The sequence below is a fragment of the Carassius auratus genome, chromosome 2 (genome assembly GCF_003368295.1).
Source record: "Carassius auratus strain Wakin chromosome 2, ASM336829v1, whole genome shotgun sequence".
Lineage (NCBI taxonomy): Eukaryota > Metazoa > Chordata > Actinopteri > Cypriniformes > Cyprinidae > Carassius > Carassius auratus.
The window spans coordinates 1,424,983-1,450,801 of record NC_039244.1 but is presented as its reverse complement, the minus strand read 5'-3'; the positions used below and the strand labels follow the sequence as shown (position 1 = coordinate 1,450,801).

General features: G+C 32.2%; 2 protein-coding genes across 5 annotated transcripts in view; one reads left to right on the top strand and one right to left on the bottom strand.

Moving 5' to 3' along the window:
• The first annotated feature begins 5,984 nt into the window (after positions 1-5,984).
• LOC113111816 (ras-related protein Rab-11B-like) lies at positions 5,985-13,038 on the top strand. Its single transcript, XM_026276917.1, has 5 exons — positions 5,985-6,220; positions 8,945-9,140; positions 10,611-10,804; positions 11,572-11,652; positions 12,769-13,038. Exons 1-5 carry the CDS (start codon positions 6,181-6,183, stop codon positions 12,912-12,914), a joined length of 657 nt encoding a protein of 218 aa, XP_026132702.1. The 5' UTR covers positions 5,985-6,180; the 3' UTR covers positions 12,915-13,038.
• Positions 13,039-20,001: 6,963 nt separating this feature from the next.
• The window catches only part of LOC113111793 (phosphatidylinositol 4-phosphate 5-kinase type-1 gamma-like), a 40,308-nt gene continuing 34,490 nt past the window's right edge, over positions 20,002-25,819 (bottom strand). Inside the window, exons 17-19 of one of the 4 annotated variants that reach the window (XM_026276886.1) lie at positions 24,652-24,720; positions 22,916-22,987; positions 20,002-20,824 (exon numbers count right to left, since the gene is read on the bottom strand). In XM_026276886.1, the coding sequence (XP_026132671.1) occupies positions 20,822-20,824; positions 22,916-22,987; positions 24,652-24,720 (144 nt within the window). In that variant the 3' untranslated portion in view covers positions 20,002-20,821. Of the gene's footprint in view, positions 20,825-22,849; positions 22,988-24,651; positions 24,721-25,819 lie in introns of those variants that run through there. The other 3 variants (XM_026276900.1, XM_026276908.1, XM_026276892.1) reach the window with 3 other exon arrangements.

Here is a 25,819-nt window from a genome sequence, read left to right as displayed (position 1 = left end):
GTCACTACCGCCCACCATAATATCAGTTACTGCTATACTTTTCCTTATACTTATACTTTTTCCGTTAAAACGATAGTTTGATGTCTATCTGCTTACCCCCAGGGCATCCAAGAAGTAGGTGACTTTGTTTCTTCAGAAGAACACACGCTTAGATTTTTAACTCAAACACAGTAGAACATTCAAAGTACAAATGACATCATAAGGACGTTGCCAGATTTTTGATTTCACAACGTTACACGTATGTTCCACTAAGACTTTAAGAATGTTTCAGTTTTTAGAATGTTGTGAAAGTTCTGAAACTGTTCCATGTTTGCTGGGAAGCTGCATTAGCTGTGGGGTATTTTTGATCATACTCACTCACTGAATATGCTGACACGGATCATCTAATGAGGAATCATGGTCAACATGTTCCAGAGATGATGAGAACATCCTGTCAGACACAGCAGAAACTGCTTCACAACATAATGTGTTGTGCTGGAAGAGAAACTTTCTTCCATCACAGAACAAACTATCCCTGATTACATGCATCTATGCTCACACACTAATAAATGGTGTAGGATTTACTAAGAAATGGCAAATAACCCTTTGAATTAAAGGAATTATTCACACAAAAATGAAAATTCTGTCTCAGATCTATACGATAGATAGTATTTTTTCCATACTATGGAAGTCAATGGCTTCCAGCGACTGTTTGATCACCAACATTCTTCAAAGTATCTTCTCTTATGTTCAGCAGAAGAAGAAAGAAACTCACACAGGTTTGCAACAAAGTCAATGATTTTCATTTTTAGGTGAACTGTCCCTTTAATTGGCAAAGTAGAACAAAAGAAATATCGTCTTGTAAAACATGCTTTGTTTTATTTACAATTACAAAGATTTTAACATCTCATCATGCATATTATAAAACTGTTTTATTTAAAGGTTTTGAATACAGCTACCATTGAGAACAACGATGAACCTTAGTTAACATGTCAAAACTATCATTTGATATGGATAGAATAATGTTTTAATGGAAGTTTGTGTCTATCCTCTATAACACACACGCTGTGACAGCACAATATAATGCAGCTCATTATCACAGTATCAATATCTGCCACAGTTAAAGACCATTAGAAGACAGACAGTGAAGTGAAGGTATACATAATAAATACATGATGTTCAGTGGGTGTCTGTCTGCAAGATTATCATTATTAATTCAAATCATAGCTCAGATAAATAAAGAGTAAATAAAGAATGAATGTCTAAATGTGTTAAATAAATCTAGCAGTGAAAAGATTGGACAGATTTAGCAGATGTGATTAGATTTTGATCAGGACAGTGTTATTTATAAAATTATTATTTGTATAATATATAAAATATAGTTTTTGTTAATATCTTGAATTATATATATTTTCAGCTTTCATTTTTATTTAAAATTTTTGTAATTTTGTTTTGTGTTTTTGTCATTTTTATTATTCTATTTTAAAACATGTATATCTATCTATCTATATATATATATCTATATATAGATCTATATCTATATCTATCTATATATATATATATATATATATATCTATATATATATATATATATATATATATATATATATATATATATATATATATATATATATATATATATATATATATATATATATATATCTATATCTATATATCTATCTATCTATCTATATATATATATATATATATATATATATATATATTAGATTTGAGTTATTTTAGTTTTTCAAGTTTAATGTTGTCTAACATATATTTTTTGAAATATTATTTTATTTCAAATAATGTTTTTATTTTATTTTTATTTTTTTACTTTTTTATTGGTTTAAGTTTTATTTAACAATAATAACCTAGGAAATATACTGGGAAGTAACCAAAAATATTAACTTCATTTGATTAGAAGCCCTTAAAACAAAATGTATTTAACAACATGAATATAAAATACTATAAATGTATTTTCAGTTGGAATCGAAGTGTACAGTAAACTTATATCTGCAGCGTGAGCATTTCAGTTCCAAAACTGAGCTGAAGTAAAATGTTGCCTGTGATTCACATAGACACATTTAAGAAGAAAACTCTCTTAACTCTCTTAAGCATCAGGATCTAATACAGAGAGATTCTGAGCACTGGGCTATAAAGGAACATTATAAACATCACAATACAGAATGAATGCACATGCAATGAAGAAACACCAGTCTAGTTCAGCTTGATTTCAGAGTATATTCCTTGTCCTTGTCTGTGACCTGCTGTGTTCTGGGTTAAAGCCTGTGAGACCCGAAGCCCAGCAGTGTGAACCAGGAAAGCATTTTCACACTCGTGTTTAACATCTTCACACACCTGAGCAAACACACTGGTCATGTGACGAATGGAGGGACTGAAATATCTTGCAATGCATTCCTGTTCTTCAAGACTTTTACAAACAAGGTGCATTTAGCCAAGAAGCAGAACTATGAGAGACTATTTTTGATATATTTTAAAGATTCCTTCCCGTCCAACATAGAATGTTCTCACAAAGTTATATAAATGTTCTGACAAAACGTTCTGGAAGTAATAGTTATGGAATGATCTTGATATATAATACCTGTAAATTCTCAAAGTCCTTATGATGTTATTTGTACTCGTTGAATGTTTTAAGAATTTTTTTTTGCAACCTTTAAATAAAAAGAAAAATGGACATTTCAACATTTTAGAAACATTTCAAAACAATGTTTCCACAATGTTTTTATAACATACATTTGTTACCTGTGTTTCTATCTGTATTTCATTTTGTTCCAATGGAAGCATTTTTCAATTAATGAATGCATTATTTATATATATATATTTTTCTTATTTTCTTGCCATTTGTTGCAATAAAACTTTTATGAACACTGATCAAGAATTAACGTGATTTTTTTTTACGTTTTTAATGAAATTAAGAAATTAATTAAGAAATTTTAGCACATTTTCTCATATATTTCATTTTAAAAATTCAAACAATAAAATTCAATTAGAAAATTAAATAAATGAAAATTTTTAATAAAGTATAATATTAAATAAATGTTTGCCAAAGTTAAGATCTGCTCTGAGCGTCTCTGTTAGGAACTGTCCAACATATGTGTCTTAATAAACCCTTTTAAAGAATCATTCCTTACATGAAAAATTAAATCAGAAGCAAATCTTAATATTAAAGCACTCTGCACATATGATGTTCTCATCAAACAGAGTGTTTTCAGACGGTTCTGCAAAGCTTATGAACAAAATGTTCTTCCAAAATCATTAATACAATGTGCCTTTTAAAGCTATCTTGGTTTAACAATGCTTTAGCACAACATACATTTATATATAGTTCATAGAACGCTTTTTCTGAAATGTTACTTTTTTAAAAAAATGTAACTGTTTGTTTTAGAATGTTCAGAGAAAATTCAAAAGTAACATTCTCATAATGTTTCCTTAACAATCCTATTATAAAGTTTTATAAAGGACTTTTCGAACCTTCACAGAACTTTCAGAATTTATGTTTTCATAACTTAATGAGAATTTAAACAAAACATCCTTAGAACATATTTTTGTCAGCTGGGTTTCAGGATATACAAGGGTCATTCAACGAAAAAAAAATTTCCTCAGCAAAAAAAATAAAAAATTTGCTTAATAATAATAAAACTTTCAGAATCATTCTTACTAGGACTTTTTAAGTGTAAAGCAAATGCAACAGAATAAGTGTAAAACTTGCAGCTTCACACTTGAGTAGCACATGCGCACTACACCCTCTAGTGTCTGTCAGGAGAACCACACCTGTGTTATATGCTTTATCACTGTCTGTATGAAACTGTTGGGCTCCTTTTCTGAGACTTACACAAAAATTGCAATTTAACCCTGTAAAGCCTTAATAATAATACAACTGATAATCAATAATTGATAATAATTGATTTTTTTTAATGAAAGAGTTTATTGAAACTTTTAAAAAGATTAAGTAAATATTATTTTTTATTTAAGTAAAATTTAAAAAAAAAAGAAAAGAAAAAAGTTTGCATTTGTATTTTATGTTTTATGTTTATATCAGGCTTTCATGGCTCATATAATCTGATACAGTGAGAAATATGGAGGAAAAAATATGTAAATATGCAATTTGCTGCAGATGCTGATATTCATTTGCACAAAAAGTGATGGAATTCTGCTTGTAATGCTTGAAAATCAATCAGATCTTTATAACAGTATAGCAATACTCACATAAAATAATATAAATATCAGTCGTCATTCTATATCTCCAGTAATATGTCTTAGTAAGATGATATTTAAAAGATCCAAACATATAATGCAATGCAATCTAGTGAAAGTGCTTTGACTGGATAAAATACTCTTGAACGATCAATCAAAGACAGAAGGACTAGATTGAGTGTGAAACAGGTTTAAAAGCAGTTTTCCTCATGTTGCTCATTAGAGGCATTGTTTGATACAGTAGGTTTTAAAGGGTTAATCAAGGTGAAACAATCTCATTTGTGATTTTTCATGCAATTTGACAGTTTTCTGTAAAGGACACACACTTCAGTTATTTCTTTTGTTGAGAGAGAAACTCTGTTGTTGTTGTTTTGCATAGAGTCATGTGACAGAATCTAAATCCAGCCCTCATTTGCATGTTACCAAGGGAAGTGATGTGACTCACTCACCTCGACAACCGTCTCTCACAGCCATCCCATAATCTTCCTCCGAGCCTCAGATGTCTTCACACTCAATGCTTTTAGAAAGTGACTCAAATGATGCACAGTGTTTCTACAAAATGCATCACCATCTGGCAAACACATGCAATGCAAGTATTTTGCTAAGCTGCTTAATAATGTGAATTTTCCCTGCTAAAACTCTTTGGATAAGTTCATGCATGCATTGCAGCTTTCTAGTGCTAGGTAAAAGTTGAAAAACAAACTCCAAAAACCCAAATCACTTACCATGTGTCCTCTTCACACGGCTGGGAAGCTTATTCAGCAGTTACACCTCACTTCCTGTCTGCACGGTGGGGTCATGGAAGGTCAGCTCACATATTTCCTCCAGGCCTCTGATTCCTCCAGCGCTTGGCTTCCTCTCTGAGCTTCCTGATGTTCCCCATTATCTTTTAGTTTGCTCATTTGAGTCCATAGGTTCTCCCAATAAGCCTTTTAGAGACTCTTCATATGGAAAACAGAGTGGGAGAAAGTTTCATGACCACAGACAAAAGCGCCTTTCTGTTGTATGCAAAAAAAATACAAATCAAATACAATAAAACGAATAAACAACATTATTAATTGAAAAAAATAAAAAAAAATAAAGATAAAATAAAAATTACTTAAAAATTGATTTTTTAAAAATATAAAAATGCATAAATAAAAATAGAATACATTAAAATAAATAAAAATAATTGATTACTGAAATAAATAAATAAATAAATAAAGTGTTTCTTTATTTGTCTACTAATAATGTAATTCCAACCATGTCTCAAAAAAAAAAAATTATAGTATTCTGTAATGAAAATTACATTTGAACATTCTTGGAATAATATTCTGCTGAATAAAACACATTTCTACACTAAGACTGATTCTCACCCAGTTAAAATATTTTCAAACTTCTTGAGTAATCTGTCAAAACTGTTTAGCTGGAATGGACACAATAATAATGCACTTCTCAAATAATATTTACCTTAATATTTCATCCCAAGCTTCTTTCTGACACTTTTGTTACCTTATGAAAGGGGAAAAAACTTTATTAAATTGCTGTTGGAAATGAGGGGTGGTTTTAATCTCTAAAAAACTGAATAAAACTGAAATATGTATGTTTATTGTAATAATAATAAATATTTTAATATTTATATTGTAAAATTCTGATGTATTTTCATATTTTTTTAAGACTAAACGTCTGGGGAAAAGATCCCAAAAGAAACGTGTACACACACACACACACACACACGCACACACACAATTGCGGTAATATCCCGGTGTTTCCAGCGCCCTCTAGCGGCCGCGGAGCTCCAGACCTGAGCTGCGGGACTCCGCCCCTAATCCAGACCGAGCAGATCGCTCTTCCTGCGGCGTGACAGCGGCAGCAGCAGCGGCGGAGGCACTGGAGCATTGTGTGTCTTTAATATTCATTTGATTCTTTCTTCTCACACTGAGTTATTAATACATCATCATCGGATTTCCCTCTCTCTGGACGGACTGCAGGACGGAGAGGCTTCTTGACAATGGCCAACAGGGATGATGAATACGATTTTTTGTTCAAAGGTAAATTCTGCATTCCTTCAAACAGAGCAGAGGAGTAATCATTCATAATCCATCCATTGTTCCAGATCTGACATGCAATTTAATAGCCTGTTGTATCAGGAAACATCTTTCGCCGCGGCACCCGTCTAAAATCATAGCATAATTCCCAGGCTTTGAGACAGAACCTCCCGCAGAGGCATCGATGCACATCCATCGATCAGTGAAACATCTGTGTGCGATGGCTGGATGCTTTCACACGGGATAGACAGAACCAGGGCCTGGATGATGGAGAATTAGCATGCGTTAAATATATATGAGCCTGAAATGAGATGCAGCCCTCTCTTGAGTGCATGCTCTCATTAAGATAAAAACAGCAGGGGGGTCATTTTGCACTGCGATCTAATGCTTTCTAGTGATTATAACTGCTAAAACATTCCTATAACTTTCCCTGACGTGTTGAAATATCATGTCAGTGTTGGAACAAATAGGCCAGTGCTTAAAATTCTGTCAATGGAACGTCCCTGACATTATTCACATGAGATACATTCTCATAATGTTGAGAGGAAACGTTCTAAGAACATTGTTTTCGGAACGTCCTTATGATGTTATTAGTATGTTCTCAGGTTTAATGTTCAGTAACATTTTTGGTAATAACAATAGAACGTTTCAAGGTGAAAGAATGGAATGTTACTCTAACGTTCGTACAACCAAGAAGAAACGTTCTTAATACATTAAACTGGTCGTTTTGATTATTTCAAAACATTCAGGAATAAAATGTCCCGAAGGGTTTTAAAATGAAATGTTCCTCTGACTTTCACATAACTGATAATAATAATAATTATAATACAAAAAAAAAACACATTAAGTATAAAAAAGTGTTTTAAACGTGGTAAGAACATTCAAATGTAACATTTTCAGAATTTTTTCAAAATGTTACAATGAAATGTTCCTCTGACTTTCTCATAACTGAGAAATAACGTTCTTTAGATATTTATAAATGGGTGTTTTAAACGTTGAGAGAACATTCAAATGTAACATTTTCATGATATTTTCAAAATAATACAATTAAATGTTCCTCTAACATGCAAGAAGAGATAATAAGTAATACGTAAGTAATAAGTTTTGAAGGTTTCAACATCCAGAAATAACCTTTTATAATTTTTCAAAACAGTTGAATGTAATGTTCCTCTAACATTCACATAACTAAGAAAAACACTTTTAAAATACAAAAACGGGTGTTTTAAGTGTCCAGAGAACATTCAAATGTAACATTCTCAGATGTAACATTCTCGGAATGTTTTCAAAATGTTACAATGAAATGTTCTTCAAACGTTCTCATAACTAAGAAAAAACGTTCTTTAGATATAAGAAATGGGTGTTTTAAATGTTGAGAGAACATTAAAAAGAAAATCCTCAATGTTTCTGTAACATTCACGTAAACATGAAGACATGTTCTTAATCTAAGAAACTGAGAAAAAAAATGTTCATAGAACATATTTCTGTTAGCTGGGTAGGATCAGGGCAAATTTTAGAAAAAGCACGCGTGATAATAACGAAGCCACATGCTGAAGATCAGTCCTGCAGCTGATGTGTTACTGATTGAATCACGACACCTGATCAAAGTCTGACGCTGAATTTCTGTGACATTCCACTTTCACCAAATCAGCAAAATGTGAGGATCAAAGTTCGACTTGTCTTCCTAAGAGTACGTGAGGATATCAGCCTGAGCTGAAGGAAGTCAACGCAAACGCTTTCACAGCTTTAAAGGAAAACAAAAACTTCCTGACCTTCTTTTTTCTTCCTGAAACACAACATGAGATGTTCTAGAGTCACTGTCTGAGACATGATGATAGTGGAAGGCCACTGGGGGGGATGAACTCCAAAAATGGACATTACAAGTAGTCCATAAAACTATTTATATTTCAGATCTTATACGGGAATCAGATCTTGAGTAATGGGCCTTCAAAACCAAGAAAGAGAGAAGGAGTGATGCAACCACTGATATGTTCTTACTGGCCATTAAACTAGTGTAATATTGCATTATACTTATTATTTATATACAGAAATAAAAGTGAACAGCCATTATTATAGGGGTTAAATAAACAGTGTCTCTATTTCTCTATTTCTCATCTTGAGAAAAATCTGTGATTATTTACCTGTTTTCCTTTAATATTTTATCTCTGTTCCTCATATTTAAGTGGCTTAAATCTTTAATTATTGTGTCAGGTAGATGTAATCAATTATTGGCTTGACACCATGAATATTTACCGTTTTCCGTATGTCTATGCGCTCTACTATTCACAAGATTGGGTTTTTAGAAATAAGTCTCTTCTGCTCACAAAAGCTGCATGCATTTAATCAAAACTACAATAAAAACAGTAAAATTGTGAAATATTATTACAATTCCAAACAGCTGTTTTCAATGTGAATATCTGTTAAAATATAATTTATTCCTGTGATGCACCGCTGTATTTTCAGCATCATTCCTCCAGTCTTCAGTGTCACATGATCTTCAGAAATCATGATAATATGATGATTTACTGCTCAAGAAACATTGAACACAATTGTGCTGCACAATATTTTTGTGGAAACTGATGCATTTTTTTTTTAGGATTCACAGATGAATAGAAAGTTTAAAAGAACTGCGTTTATTCGAAATACAAATCTGTTCTTCACTGTCACTTTTGATCAATTTAATGCATCCTTGATATTTACAAAATGTAATTAAATGCATGCTGCTCTCAGTTGTTCTCATCGGAGATTCGGGCGTGGGGAAGAGTAACCTGCTGTCACGCTTCACAAGGAATGAGTTTAATCTGGAGAGCAAGAGCACGATCGGAGTGGAGTTCGCCACCAGGAGCATCCAGGTGGACGGCAAGACCATAAAAGCTCAGATCTGGGATACGGCTGGACAGGAGCGCTACAGGGCCATCACTTCTGCGTGAGTACAGTCATGTGTCAATACAACCATCTGTACTGTAATACAGCATTGTGTTATTAACACAGTGCTCCAAAGATAACTACCCAGTGCTATTACAGTATCATTGATGCACTACTATAGTTTTTATTCATATGCTGAAATAGAATTGTTCAAAAATATTTGAAAATGTAAAAAAAGTAATGTAATTTTGTTTGTCATTTCAACTTAGTATTTATTTTTAGTGCAATTTTTAGGTTTTATTGTTTTTGTAAACCAAGTTAAACTAAATTAAAATTAAACATGTTGCTGATTAAAATGTAGCTGAAATATAATAAATAATTTTTTTTGTATTTTATTATTTTTCTGTTAAAGATTTTGTTTCAAGTAATTAGTTTTTATGGTTTTAGGTTTAGCGCACTATAATAGCTAACTAACCTTGGTTCTAGTTTATCTTAATAACTTATGCAAGAAAATATAAAGAATATATACATTTTAAGTTATAATACACATATATATAAGTTAAATGTAATAAATACACCACAATAAAAAATCATTTGCATTTGTGGCTGTTGATAAGTGTCCAAAAATAACATTTACATCCTTCAACTCAACCATTAAACTGTTTTATTTTTATATTTTGTATTTTATTTTAATCTTTCAGCCATTGTATTTTTTAATAGTGTTTGCGATGTGATAAAAACCTCTAACTATGAGCAATAATAATTTTTGCTAATTTGTTAAAATATAAATATTAGATGAAACACTAGAACTAAACTAAAATTATTAACTAAATAAAAAAAAATAATTAAATGTATTGAAATAAAACTAAAACCAAATTAAAATAAGTTATGTTGTCTACAACTAATTTAAATGATTTGGCAAGTCAGCATTGCTTTAATAAAATAAAATATTTATTTATTTACTAACTATATTACATAAAAAGTCAAACTAAAGCTTAAACTGTGCAATAGTAATTGTGAAAGCAGGGATATTATTGCAAAATAAATCTATTAAAGACTTTTTTGTTAATTTGTTAAAATATAAATATTACATGGACAAAAAAAAAGTAATTTTGCTTTGACAACCACCTGAAATAAGTTTCTAATGCAACATTGCTAAATGAGAAATAAATCAAATGTATTAACTAAATAAATTAAATAAAAACTAAATCTGAACTCTTAATTAGTGATAGCGAGAGCATGCAATTAGTGCTAACTAAAAGTAAAACAATAAAAAAAAAAAAAATTAAATATAAATTAGTAGGCAACATTGCTAAAATTGATTAAATAAAAATAAGGTAAAATTTATTTAGCAAAAGTAAAACTATTTTAAAAATATTTGTTATTTTTTAAAAATATAAATATTAAATGAAAAACAACACCTAAACTAAATGGAATAAATAAAACTGAACTAAAACGAACGTTGAGCAATAGAGAAGTGATGTTTGGTATTTTGGCTCAGACTGTGGTTATGGTTTTCGGAGGTCTGCAGGTATTATCGTGGCGCGGTCGGCGCGCTGCTCGTGTACGACATCGCCAAACATCTGACCTATGAGAACGTGGAGCGCTGGCTGAAAGAGCTGCGAGATCACGCCGACAACAACATCGTCATCATGCTGGTGGGGAATAAGAGCGACCTGCGGCACCTGAGAGCCGTTCCCACCGACGAGGCGCGCGCTTTCGCAGGTACAGCCAAACTGATGCTGCTTTTCTTCTCTGATTTATGTAGGCGTGATGTAAAGCTGTGGAGAATTACATCCACTAAAGGAATAGTTCAATAGAAAAGTAACTAAAATGTCCTCACCAAGATCAAGATGAGTTTGTTTCTTCATCAGATTTGGAGAAATGTAGCACTGCATCAGTGTCTCATCAATGGATGCTCTGCAGTGAATGGGTGCCGTCAGAATGAGAGTCTGATAAAAACATCACAATAATCCACAGCACTCCAGTCCATCAGCTAACATCTGGAGAAGACAAAACCTGAAACAAATCCAGCATTAAGATGATTTTAACTCAAACACATAGAGTCTATAATCCATAATAACACTTCCTCCAGTGAAAAGGTGTTCTGGTCTGAATCAGGAGAGAAATCTGCACAGATCAAGCACAGTTTAAACAGACAACAGGAGATGCACTTTTTCACTGGAGGAAGTGTTATTATGGATTATGGTCTGCAATTGTTTAAAGTTAAAAAATATCTGTTGCATATGAAAGATTCTGGTAATTGCATTAGTCAAACCTCAGTGAGGTTTGTTTGTGGACAGCTCAGAATCGAAACCCTTCAGAGCAAATCACATGTTTTTGTTCAGGAGGTTTTGTACTCAATCAAAAGATCTGTAGTAATAGTGCACCTGAGTGTATAACAGTGAATACACGAAAAGCTGTAAAAACTCATCAATGGCAGGGAAAGAGTTAAGAGCAGATGATGTTAAACACCTACTGTTTGCTTCCAGAGAAAAATAACCTGTCATTCATCGAGACGTCCGCTCTGGACTCGACTAACGTGGAGGAGGCCTTCAAGAACATCCTGACAGGTACAGACCCAAACGCTTCCTCACTTTAGCACTAAACCAGCCAACATGATTCACCTGACAGCTACAGTGGATCTGATGTAACTTTACAAGTGCAGCATCTCCCATCTGGTAAACTGCGATTGCCTGCCAGGAATTATGGGGATTTCAGAGAGATGTTTCAGATTGGGGTGGAAATATTCACACTTACATTGAAGCGATTTCATAATCATTCTCTACTAGAAGATGTAATGCAGCATCAAATCTAAAATTCGGTGTATTTTCAGTTTATTTTGATGCGTTTCACAATTATAAAAATAAAAAATAAAAACCTGGAGGGACAAATATTACATTCATTGAACGTCATACACAGAGAGAAGGAAGGGTTATTATCATTAAAACTAAAACTATTAAAAACTGAAATAAAGCCGAAATAAAAATAAAAATAAAATATTAGATGAAAAACAAAGAAAAATAAATGTTGAAGTATATAATATTATATTTATAAATATATATTATAATATAAATAATATGAAGAAATACACACACACACACACACACACACACACACACATATACATATATATATATATATATATATATATATATATATATATATATATATATATATATATATATATATATAAAATATATTGATTTATCAAGTGCATGTCATATTTCATAAAGAAACTGAATCCTGTTTAAAGATTGTACTTTTTCCCTGTAATAGTATCCTCAATTTCTCATTGTTAAAGCAAAAAATATTTGTGAAAAATAAAAACGTATATATATTGCATATGCTTTTTTTGTGAAAAAGTAAAAAAAAAAAAAAAAAATTATATATATATATATATATATATATATATATATATATATATATATATATATATGTATAGCATATTCTACTTAAACTAAAATGTAAAAAAAAGAAAATATATTAATTTTTAAAAAAAAGTTTCCGGTGGTACAAAAAAAGCCATTAATGGGTTCATAATAATCATAACAATCAACAGTTTAGCAGTTTACATCAAGCTGTTCCACAGCGACAGAGCGATGCTTATTCAATGAACTCTCTGTGTTATTGGCAATAATCTGCATTCGTTTTCTGACTCTTTCTCTTTCTCTCTCCTGCATCTGTAGAAATTTATCGCATTGTATCACAGAAGCAAATCGCTGAGCGATCGGCTCATGACGAGTCGCCAGGAAACAACGTAGTGGACATCAGTGTCCCGCCGACGACAGACGGACAGAAGGGCATCAAACTGCAGTGCTGCCAAAACCTGTAACCATGACCCCAGCCCTCAGCTGTCACACCACTAATGTTCTCACTTTTATTTGTGTAATATATTTTTTCTTTTTGATAGCTTGTGCTCTAAAATACTGCCACGAGTAAACTTTTACAGTATCTGACTGAGCTCTGGTTTATTGCCTGCAAGACTGTGACTGAAAAATTTAAATCAGGTTTAACAATGCAAGCAAATATACAGAAACAGGGAGAAAAACAACGTTACCTAGACATTTTTTTTTCTTCAGACATCCTCTGCTAACATCAGCTGAATCTCAAGATCATGTGCAGGTCATTTCACTCCAAAAATTTTTTAAAATTGTAATGAATAATTTGAATACTATCATATTTAATTGAAAAGGAACTTCACTCAACTTTGTATCACTGTAATGCAAAATTACATATTTTTTCATTTTTGTAAAACAATATTAACTAATTAATATTGTTTTTTAGTTACAGTAATATTATTAAGAGGAAAATTCATGAAAATGTCATAAATATTACTTTTTAGTGTCATGGATCTAGCAATTAGGACCCAATTGCAGTGAGATAAAAAAGGGTTTATTGACAAAAGACTGATAAAAGAGGGTGGTGAAGTGCACAAGATCCCACAACAGGAACACTATGAACAGGAACAGCTAGGGAATGCCACTGGGAAGGCTTCAGGAAACAACTGGCAGAATACTCTGGCAACAGCAACACCAGGCTGATAGAGAAGACCACACATAGAGCAGAGCTCAGGAACTTGTTGACCACTGCCCCTAAGACAGACCAAATGCCAGGCAGGTAGAACCAGGGCAGGACACATAGGGACGGGTCAGGAACTCGAACACAAGACTAGACAGGACAAAGCTCCACAAAAACACAAGTTAAACTCAAGACAAGGAAAAATAAAAACCAATATAAGGTTAAGTAACAAAATAAGAAAACTACCAATTTAACCAACTTAAAGAATAAAAAAAAAAAAAACAAGAATCAAGACTAGAAAAAACAATATTACAAATAAACACAAAAGAACAAACAAATTAGGAGCAAAACAAGAACTACAAGGACTAGACAACGGTACAAGACAAACCAGACAGGGAGACACAAACACATATTGAGACCAAGACCGAGACCGAGACCGAGACCGAGACCGAGGGGGGTGAGAATGACCATGGACCATATAAATAGCACTATAAATAGGGAGGAAAATACATGAGGGACAGGTGAGCACAATTAGACAACTAGGCTAACAAGAGGGTGTGGTAAAGAGGAAACAAAAAGGAGGGGCTAAGGAAGCACATGGACAAGGAAAACAAGGCCATGTGCTGAAACAAGACAGACACAAGAAAGAAAAACACATCTCGAACCGTGTCAGTGCAAAACTCTGACATGTAGTCTATTATGAAATACTGGGAAAAGCAAAATATTTTTGTTGTTGCATTAATCTTAATATTTTTATGCACTCATTTTATGACAGTTTCCAACAAAATCTAATTATGAAAAAAAGTATATATATATATATATATATATATATATATATATATATATATATATATATATATATATATATATATATTAGTGCTGTCAAAATTAGCGCGTTAACGCATTCGATTAATTTGAAATATTTAACGCGTTAAAAAAAAATAACGCAATTAACGCGGTTGCAGTTTTTTTTATTTCCAGTTGTGGCCTATGTGTGTTCAACGTGCAAAGAAATATGGATAAGACCAAGGAAGGACTTTTAGACGGAAAGTTTCAGTATAAAACTCTGCCGGATTACTCTTCAGTCTGCCACAAGAAACATTACTCTTCATTTAGTCTGCCACAAGAAACAGCAACATTAAAATCATGAACTCAAATGTCATTGTTTAAATTAGACCTTTCTGTAACGCTAACGTTAATAAGCTTAAACGAATATAACGAAATAATTGTGTAGCGGAGTATTTTTTGTACACAGTGCCGCGAACTGTCAATCACTCCTGTGCGCGTGCATCACTGTCCTCCTCGCAGCTGCAGCAACTTGCGCTCTCTCTCTCTTCATCAAGCTTTAAAACAAAAAGGGAACAAAACGATCATATTGTCTTTGTGCATAGGCTATAGATTAATTAGATAAATGAATATCTAAATTTGTGCCTTGCCGTCTACGGTATTTGTTTAGAACTTAGAAAAAAGATGCTGCAGCCAATGAACAGCCAGCGGGGGCTGCAGGACGACTCAACCTCCGCAGACAGTTTTTAATGTTTATCAGACAATAAATACTCAAGATTTTGCTTTAGTATAACTCACAACGAGTTTCACACACCTTCTCCGGCCACATTGAGTTGTTGACACTTAACAGTGGGAAAAGCGACACATGCGCTATTCACTTGTGTAACTTAAGGGTGAATGGGTAATGTAGTTTCTGCTCTGGGTGGGATGAATTAGGAAGCTTGCATTGTGAAGGGCGCTCTGAAAATCGGAAGTGCAGGTAAAAGATTATAACCTCTATTAAAACAGATGTCCAAATGAGCGTACCGGTACGCTACAAGCACGTTCTGGGCGCACGGAGAGGTGGTGGTACGCTCAAGAGCTATATTTGGAAGTGGCGGTACTGAGTACCGGTGCATACTGGCCCACTTAAAGCACTGGCAATGACTATACTTTGGAATTTTTTTGCAGTCCACTTAGAATTCAACATGGAAATCATTTTTGTTTTTTATTGGCATTGATTGTTTTGAAATTCAAATGGTACTTACATGCCTGTGTTTTTATTTCTGTAATAAATATGGCTTTCAAGCCAACAGTTAATTTGGAGGATATTGATGGTTTATTGCAGGTATGTTGTTTACATGAGAAAATCTGTGTTACAAGTTAAACAAAAATTCCAATAAACAATCATATTTTGAATTTAAATAGTTTCTTTGTCTTGAGTTTACATTAATTATTTACATTTTGCATTTACATATCCAAAAAGTTTCAGTCTTTTAATTGCGATTAATCGCGATTAATCGCGATTAATTTTAAAAAATTGTGCGATTAATTAGTTAATTTTTTTTAATCGATTGACAGCACTAATATATATATATATATATATATATATATATATATATATATATAAGTAAAGTAATAAGTAATATTTTTGCATCAACTTTTGACATTCATTTCTCCAGAATCTTCATGACATTTTCATGAATTCACCTCAAATTCCAATTACAGTACGGCAATGATACATGTTTTATTTGTATTTGTCTGGTTAAAAATATTTTATAACCACGTTTTCTTGAGACTGACCTTAATACTTTACAGCAGAGTTGTGAAATCACAGCTACTAGACAGACAGTACAGTTGATAACAGTCTGATATCAGAGCTTTCTATTCCTGTCTGTCTAACACTACGGAGGAGGAAGTCATATATGCAGCAGACAGGAAGTCCCGCCTTCCCAAACACATCTGTGGTATCAAATAACAAATACACTCATGTGGAAACCATAGTGTACGACTAACAGATCAGGAAAACAACTGGGTACTAGACAACAGCTCACTTGTTACAGCACTATTAATTTGATTTGAAATGCATTGGGATTGTTTATATATATATATATATATATATATATATATATATATATATATATATATATATATATATATATATATATATATATATATAAATTATATATATATATATATATATATATATAAATTATATATATGTGTGTAGATCCATTATTGTCACACACACCTCAGTGTCTGAAGTCTCATGAATGCTGGTCTGGAGCTTCGCTGTGAACACACACACACACACACACAAACAAAACTATTTGCAATTATAAACATTTTCAAATTGAAAATAAAATGATGCTTAGATTGTGAATAATAACCTATAGCTTCAATTATGCATCCAAAATAAACATGTACAGAAATGCTCCACTATGACGTCACTTCCCCTTTCTCCTGCATCATGGGCAGAACATTGCATTATGGGTGCAATAAAAAAGTAGTTTTCATACTGCACTGACAATGATAATAATAATAGAAATTACTCAAATTATAAAAAGAAAAATTAATTTACATAAAACACAATTAACACAGAAATGAATGGAAATTCTGTAATCTGAAAACAATATATAAATATTATTATAAATATAATAAAATACATATTGTATTTCTTTTACTAGTAAGAAACAGTCATTATATGTAAAATACCATAATGACTGTTTCTTACTAGTAAAAGAAATACAATATGTATATATTAATAAACATTTAAAAAAGGAAATTAATGGAAAAAAATTATCTGACAGCAATATTAATATATATATATATTTTTTTTAAATACGTATAAAAATATTGTAATTTATATTTTAATACTATAATTCTGACCAACACTCGGAAGATTTCTGTTTCAAATAAATCCTGTTCTTTTGAACTTGTGACATTTTTTTTATCAGTTTCCACAAATATTGGGCAAATATTGGTTTTCAACATTAATAAAAAATCTGAAATGTTTCTTGAGCAGCAAATCATCATATTTTCATGATTTCTGAAGATCATGTGACACTGAAGACTGGAGGAATGATGCTGAAAATACAGCGGAGCATCACAGAAATACATTACAGTTTAACACAGATTCACACAGAAAACAGATATTTTAAATTGTAATAATTTTACACAATATTGCTGATTTTACTGCATTTCTAATTAAATAAATGCAGCATTGGTGAGCAGAAGAGTCTCTTTAAAAAACATTTAAATATAACTGATTATTCACTGAGATTTTGCTGATATTTCTGGGATGTTTCATCAGCAGCTGGTTTCACTAGGTTTTACTAGAAGCGTGTAAAATCGAATGCTGTTTTTAAAACATGATGTCCGTAATGATGTGTATAATACCATGCAAATTATTCAGCCATAAACGTGGCCGACACTCTTTGCATGTCATTTGTTTTTACCCACAATGCACCAAACATGGCTTTAGACCTGAGAGGAAACAGATTCACATAATGCACAGTAAATCATATTGAAATGCAGAATCCCAGAGTGAAAAGAAAAGTGTAGTTTCCATATAGGCTTTATTGGTATGGTTTGTTTTTATGTTTACATCATCATAACCAGCTAATGATCTGTACAAACACACAGGCCATGGATGTTCAGTGTTCGAGACGCACATTACTTGGGTTCACATGCAGAAAAGAGCTGCAGAAATGACAAAGCCTCAAGTACAGCACAGACTTTCCTCAAACCAATAACCAGAGATATATACAGTACAGTCAAACACTCGCTTACACACACTTTAGTTATCACATACTCATAAACACTAGATGTCTGAAGAGCTAAACCAAGCATCCTGAACAACATGCAGGCCACAAAATAAAACTCTTGTTACTTCACACATATTATTATTACGCTTTAAAACATACTGTACATTATACTACAAAGACTCGCACCATGAAACATAAAAAATAGGATTTGGATAATATTGAAGATTTCATTGCTGAAATTTTAATATTGAAATAAAATAGTCCATTTCATTCTGTAAAATCCAAACTGAAGAATAAAGAGAGGATGCAGATCAATAAAAACTTTACATTAATGCACTTAAAATGGACAGTAACAATTCTTTAAGTATCCCCTCTAGTATTTTATACATATAAATAAAATCATAAAATGATGTCCAATTTTTAAATCCATTTTCCATTATTGTAAATGTGATTTTTTTTTTGTGTTGATTTTACAAAATTAAGGATGAATCAGAATTTTTTTTAATCTTATATATAAAAAATGTATAGCCTGAATGCACTGTTAGTCGCTTTGGATAAAAGTGTCTGCTAAATGCATGAATTTAATTTTAATTTTTAATTTAATTTAATTTTTAGATGCTGTAATGAACCAAAACATTCTCTCAAGAGATTGATTATATACATATGCATATTGAAATGTCGTATATATGATGATATTCAACACATCTGAAATTAGCCTTAACAAAATTAAATATAAAATAAAATAGATATAAGATGATAATAAATATAACATTATTTTAAAAGAAAACAACATTCCTTGAAATGGAATAAAAAGGTTAAAAAAGCAGAATGACAAGGTTGTAAAAGCTCTCTGTCTCTGTCACAGTTCAGTGTTTTAATCACAAAACAGTCACTCTCTATCGCTCACAAAATCTGTCAGATTATATTATTATAGAAATAATGACTCTAGACAGCGCTCTGTGCATATATGGTTTTCAGTTATATTGCCTAAACATGATTCAAATCAGATGCATTTATTTGAGATGCGGAATATTAGTATTTATTACTAATATTCCGCAAAAAAAAAAAAAAAAAAAAAACGTAAATTTATTATACTTCATTAGTATTTTTTATACTTCATTGGCAATGATACTGTTAATATTAAAAACTTATAGAATAAAGGCTGGAATACACTACAAGACTTTTCAAATCTGAACAGATTTTTTTTTTTTTTTACACTTAATGATTTTGTAAATAGTGACTGAGGATCACTAACACACAACAAGACTTTGAAGTTGATCTGAACACAACAAACTCACACAGAAACATGTGCCTTGTTGCTAGGAGACGAGTGACACATTGAAACAATGTGTTCTAAAAACATAAAGCATGTTTGAAATCCTTCAAAAACAGTGTAGTGTATTCCAGGCTTAGCTTACAAAAACCTATAATAAATGATCAATTATAATTATCAAACTATATTAATTTATAAAAAATGCATGCATTTTATTTTTAAAATAAACATAATATTTAATAATAATATTTAAAATAATAATTGCTTAAAATAAGATATAAAAAAACGATTTGCCGATAAAGTAAAACATGTAAGAATAAATTATATTTATACATTATAAAATTATATGAATCATATTTTTTATTAAAAGATTTTAGCAATAATATATATTTTTTTTAAAATAAGAAATAAAAGGCTATTTGCGAATAAAGTAAAAAATTATACTTAAGTATAAATACTATCGTAATAGATATCCATACAATTACGTAGATGAAAGATGACTATAAATAAAACATGATTTTAGAAGAAAAAATACATAGGAAATTTTTCTATGAATGAAATATGGATTGTAAAATAATATATTTAATACAATTATTTTAAATAGGAAGAAGAAGAAGAAGAAGAAAAACAATTTGCCAATAAAGTATAATAAAGATATATGTTCTCAAAAAATCTTAATATTAAGTTTTTAAGTAAATGCATCTAATTTTAATAATGCTTAGGATTTTTTTTTTTTAATACAAAAATATTGATTGAATGATTTTCTGCAATGTGTTGACCTGAATAGAAGGAATTCAGCATGTTTAATGAAGACGATCTAAAACAGTTTAATAGACCAATAATGGACCATAACAAAATTAATTTGACTCATTAAAAAAATACAGAGAAAGAAATGACTACTGTACATGACTGACAGAAAAAGCCAGGACTAATGCTCGGTTCAAAGGTGATGCTGATATGTTTTGCGGCCCAGTGTTTCACAGCATCCATGTGTTTCCAATCATCTGCAGTGATGCTTTCAGTCTCAAACCTGTTCCTCTGATCACAGATTTGAACTGTATTCCACTCTGAACATCTCAGATGTGCACAAAATAAAAAGCATGCATCACGCAGGACGCATGGATTCAGGATTGAGTTTATGGAATGATCGAAGACATTAGTGCATCATGGGTCGCCGATAACTTGCAATGCAAAAGGACGGGATTTTTTTGAGGGATTTTTGGATTCACACACACACACTGGATTTTCTGAGAGCTAACGTTGTTTTTGAGGGGAATTGATTGGGAAGTGGCACCCAGGTAGAAAATTATTTTTTTTTTCAGTTCATCTTCACTCCATCCTGAAGAAAAGGTCCCAGCAAAACCTCTTCAGTCCAACGGCAGAGAGAGAGAGAGAGATGTCTACTGAACATCCAGATTACTGTACAGAGAGAGAGAGAAAGAAAGAGAGAGAATGAAAACACTGGCTGCATCACACACAGTTCATCAAGTTCTGAGACACCAACAACAAACACACGGCGTCTTCAGACCTTATAATGCAGCTAGGGGAGAGCCAGAGAATGACTTTGACCCAGACAGCACATGTACGTCTGTGGAAAGCATCTGCTGTGTACAAACATCTGAAAGATGTCTTTAAGATGTCCGTTTTACATGCATTCTAAATACATCTTAAACACATCTTGTAAATGTTTCTTTAGTCGTATTGCAGATGAGATGTACGTGCACACTATCAGGGGATGATCTGTGTGCAACACGCAAGCCCGTCTTCTTCTTTCAGAACGTTTACTGACATACAACCAGGGCTTGACATTAATTTGATCACAGTCTCTCCCACTAGACACTTTAAAGAGTTAATGTTTTTTTTGAAGGGGCAAGTGCAAGATGATTTTACAGCCAACTAATCTGATTAAAACATCTCATTAGGGAAGCGATGTGTTGCATCTGGTTAAATTAGTTCATTAAATGATGTTACTACTTGCATTCGACTTTCATCTAACACAACATCTAAAAATGCTAACTTAAAACTCATTATCCTTATTATATACTGTATGTAATAACTAAAGCTCACAAAAATATTTTATATGCAATTCATTGAATATTTAAATATATTACAGTATATTATATAAATATTATTAAAGTATACTAATAATTCATAGTGCTAGGAGAAAAATAACGAACATATATTTATTTCAGAAACAGAACACCATCCAGGCACATCTGACACTCACACACACACACACACACACACACACTATCTCTCACGCAAACAAACCAAACAAAAACACACTTTCTCACACACACACACACACACACACACACACACACACTTTCTCTCTTACTCTCTCTCTCATACACTCATACACACACACACACACACACACACACACACACACACACACACACACACACACACACACTTACTCTCTCTCTCTCTTTCTCTCTCTCACACACACACCCACACACACACACACACACTTTCTCTCTCTTACTCTCTCACTCATACACACACAAACACACACTTACTCTCTCTCTCTCTCTCACACACACACACACACACACACACGATCTCTCATGCAAACAAACCAAACAAACACACACTCTCTCTCACACACACACACACACACACACTCTCTCTCTCACACACACACACACACACACACACACACACACACACACACACACACACACACACACACACAGACACAGACAGACACAGACACAGACACAGACACAAACTCTCTCTCTTTCTCTCTCTCTCACACACACACACACCTCTCTCTCTCTCTCTCACACACAAACACACACCCACAGACACAGACACAAACTCTCTCTCTCTCTCTCTCTCTCTCTCTCTAACACACACACACAGGGCAGACAGAAGGGTGTGTGTGTGTGTGTGTGTGTGTGGATGTGAGATGAGGCTCAGAGCTCATGTTAATGGACGCATCTGAAGGACACACACTGCAGTCTTCAGCATCTACAGCAGCACGTCTCTGTTTAAAGCAGTTCAACACTCTGTCATTATTTACACACCTGTGTCAAAATATAGAAGGAAATTATGCAATTCACTGAATTCCAGCCAAATAGCTTTTCTTAAATATATTAGACTACAATTAAAATTATTAATAATATAAATAAGCTTAAAAAAATATATATTTTTTTAAGAATGTAAAATAATTCAATAAAAATGTGTTATAATTATACTTTATTTTAAATATGATATAAAAAACATATAATTTAGATAATAATTATTTAATAATTTAATTGTTATACATATAAATGTAATTCACTATATAAGTCAGTGAGTTAATAATGACTGCTTTCATTTCTGGGGGAACTATTCCTTTCGGTTTACTGACTTGATGAATAGATGAATGAATGAATGAATGAACGGACGATGAGGATCAGTGAAACTATAAGCAAAGGTGCAAAGGTGTCTTGAACTGGAGGGGGTTCTGGACGGCCAGGGATCCGTTTGAGGAAGTGCTTAGGTTTGGAAGCCCAAACTTACTGTGTCGCTTTCACTGTGAGGCTCTGAGTCGTAATGCAGGGGCGAATAAACCCAACTCCTGTCCTCTGGAGTCTGCAGACGCCCCGCCGCAACAGCAGAGGGCGCCACACACACACACACACACGCACACACACACAGATAGAGCCACACGGACGCATGAAACACAAACACACAGACAGAGACAGAAAGAGCAAATGCATGAAGTGAAGAATAAAACGACAGATCACAGTGAAGTGCCTCCAGACACACACTATCATACTACGCATACTAGTTAGGCTGTATGCAGCATGCATGCAGTACACAGTGTGCGAATGCTCAGTATGCATAGAATTTAAGAGAGAGAGAGAGTTTCCAACACGGTCTTAAACCTTTATACACATTTACATCACCTTTAAATTCACTTATTTCATTTCAGCTAGTTATAAGGGCAAGTTTTAATTTTAATTTAACTTGATGCATTAAAATAACTAAAAGACAACCAAAGGAAAATAAAGTAAAAAATTATATAAACATGTTAATATTATTCATGTTTATATATTTTTTTTATATAAATATAATATAATAATAATACATAAAATATAATAAAAAATGAATAATATTAACATACTAAAATACGTTTATATAGTTTTTTTTAACTTAATTTTCCTTTGGTTGTCTTTTAGTTGTTTTAATGCATCACGTTAAATTAATGTATATATATTATATTTAACTTGATGCATTAAAATAACTAAAAGACAACCAAAGGAAAATAAAGTAAAAAACTATATAAACATATGTTAATATTATTCATTTTTATATATATATTTTTTTTTATAAATATAATATAATAATAATAATACATAAAATATAATAAAAAATGAATAATATTAACATATTAAAATACGTTTATATAAATATAGAAAATTTACTTCATTTTCCTTTGGTTGTCTTTTAGTTGTTTTAATGCATCACGTTAAATTAATGTATATATATTATATTTAACAATAACATCCAAATTTATAATTATTGTAATACTTTTAAATTATTTTTTAAACTAGATAAAACAATATATCATAATATATTAAAATGGAAAATAAAAAAATAATGAATTCATATGAATGAAAACTAAAAAAGAATCTCTGTTATTTTAGTATAATTTAAATACTATTATTTTTATTAACTTTTATTTTATTTCATGTTTTTCAACAATATTTTTATGGTCATAACCATGATGTCAATTATGAAGTTTTTTTCCAGTTTGATGGATGAACCTAAAGTAATAATAATTTTGATTTAATTTCTTTAATATCATCTTTTTTTCAACTTGTTAATTGATTGGGCTGCAAAACTTTAAGATGATTTTACACAAAATTTTAAACGAAAAGCTTAAAGATGCAGCACTTTCATGGTCTTGTGTCTTGGTCATGTGACCAAAGCATAGCTTAATACTATATGAAACATACTCTTTTAATATGTAATGTTGATTAAGAAGAAGCTAGTTTTCCATAATCCTAATCCAATGTGGAAAGCATTTCCAGGAATCATGAATTTGTACATCAGGGTCAAAACTACACATGAAGGTGAGCTACCAACGAAACACGACTCTAATAAAACCCTAAAAACGACAGTCTACAGCAGGATTTCCTAACCGAGGGTTTGTGAGATTGTAACAGAAATGCCAATGTCTTTATAATGTGATATTATGACTGTATTTGATGTGAAGGAGGAGGTTGGGATGTTCAGATCCGTTCACTTACGACACTGCAGGAGCTGAGCTTTCTTCGCTGGAGCACCGGAGAATAAACCCAATATCTGCCTTCAGCGTACTGACACACACACACACGCGCACACACACACATGCACACACACACACACACACACACAGACAGGAGGGAAATGAGGATGAGTAAATAAAAGAGACAGACAGGAAGGAAGAGAGACAGGAAACAGATCATGATGATGCTGATGAATGAAACTGATTTAAGCTGACATTAAATCAGTCTATTTTTATTTTCTTAAAGGGACAGTCCACCCAAAAAGAAGTTTTGCTGTTTATTTATTTTCCCTCCAGCCATCCAAGATGTAGACTTTTTTTCTTTAATAGGACAGTAAAGAAGTTTTTTTGCTGAAACTGTAGGTTTAAAATGCAAGGCAATGGCTACTGTCACTTTAAGAGTCAAAAACACATATACAGGCAAAACAAGATTAATACCCGTCGCTCCTGGTCGATATATTGAGGTCTTATGAAGAGAATAGATCAGTCTGTGCAAGAAATTAAACATTGTTTACAACATTATTACCTGTAATCCACAGCCTTAGGCAAACGGTCCAGAGTAATATCCGGTTCACGAACGAATCATTCTTTTGAATCGGTTCTTTTCAGTGAACTAGTGAATCGAGCAGGACAGATCTACTCAATCAGGACTCACATTTTTAGACAGTCACTCCGAGCCGAAACAGCGGTGTATCTGATCCTGTGATGAATGAATTGATTCAGTGATCCAGTTCATCAAGCAGTCACTGAACTGAGCAATCAGTTTAACTCGGATTGAAGAAAGATGAGCCGCAGATATAAACATGCGTGAACTTAACACTTGAATAAAGATTTTTATGGTTTCTTAATGTTTCAGTATAAAGGTGATCTGATGGAGACTAGTTTATTCACTTTATATGCTAAACACATCCATGTTTACTGATTATGTAAACGAACTAGTAAACTGAATCAGTTCATTGAAATGACTCGTCTGAAAGAATCAGTTCGCTGAAAAGAATCATATTTCCCTGTTTGCCCGAGGCTGTGGATTACAGGTAATAATGTTGTAGACAATGTTTCGTTTCTTGCACAGACTGATCGTTTCTCTTCATAAGACCTCAATATATCATCAGGAGCGTCTGGTATTAATTATGTCTTTCCTGTAGATGTGT

What these genes read in the sequence shown, in the direction of transcription:
- LOC113111816 (XM_026276917.1), top strand. Translation starts at nt 6,181, where the DNA reads ATGGCCAACAGGGATGATGAATACGATTTTTTGTTCAAAG. An exon ending in TACAGGGCCATCACTTCTGC is followed by an intron (nt 9,141 to 10,610) that starts GTGAGTACAGTC and finishes GGAGGTCTGCAG; the next exon opens with GTATTATCGTGGCGCGGTCG. An exon ending in CGAGGCGCGCGCTTTCGCAG is followed by an intron (nt 10,805 to 11,571) that starts GTACAGCCAAAC and finishes GTTTGCTTCCAG; the next exon opens with AGAAAAATAACCTGTCATTC.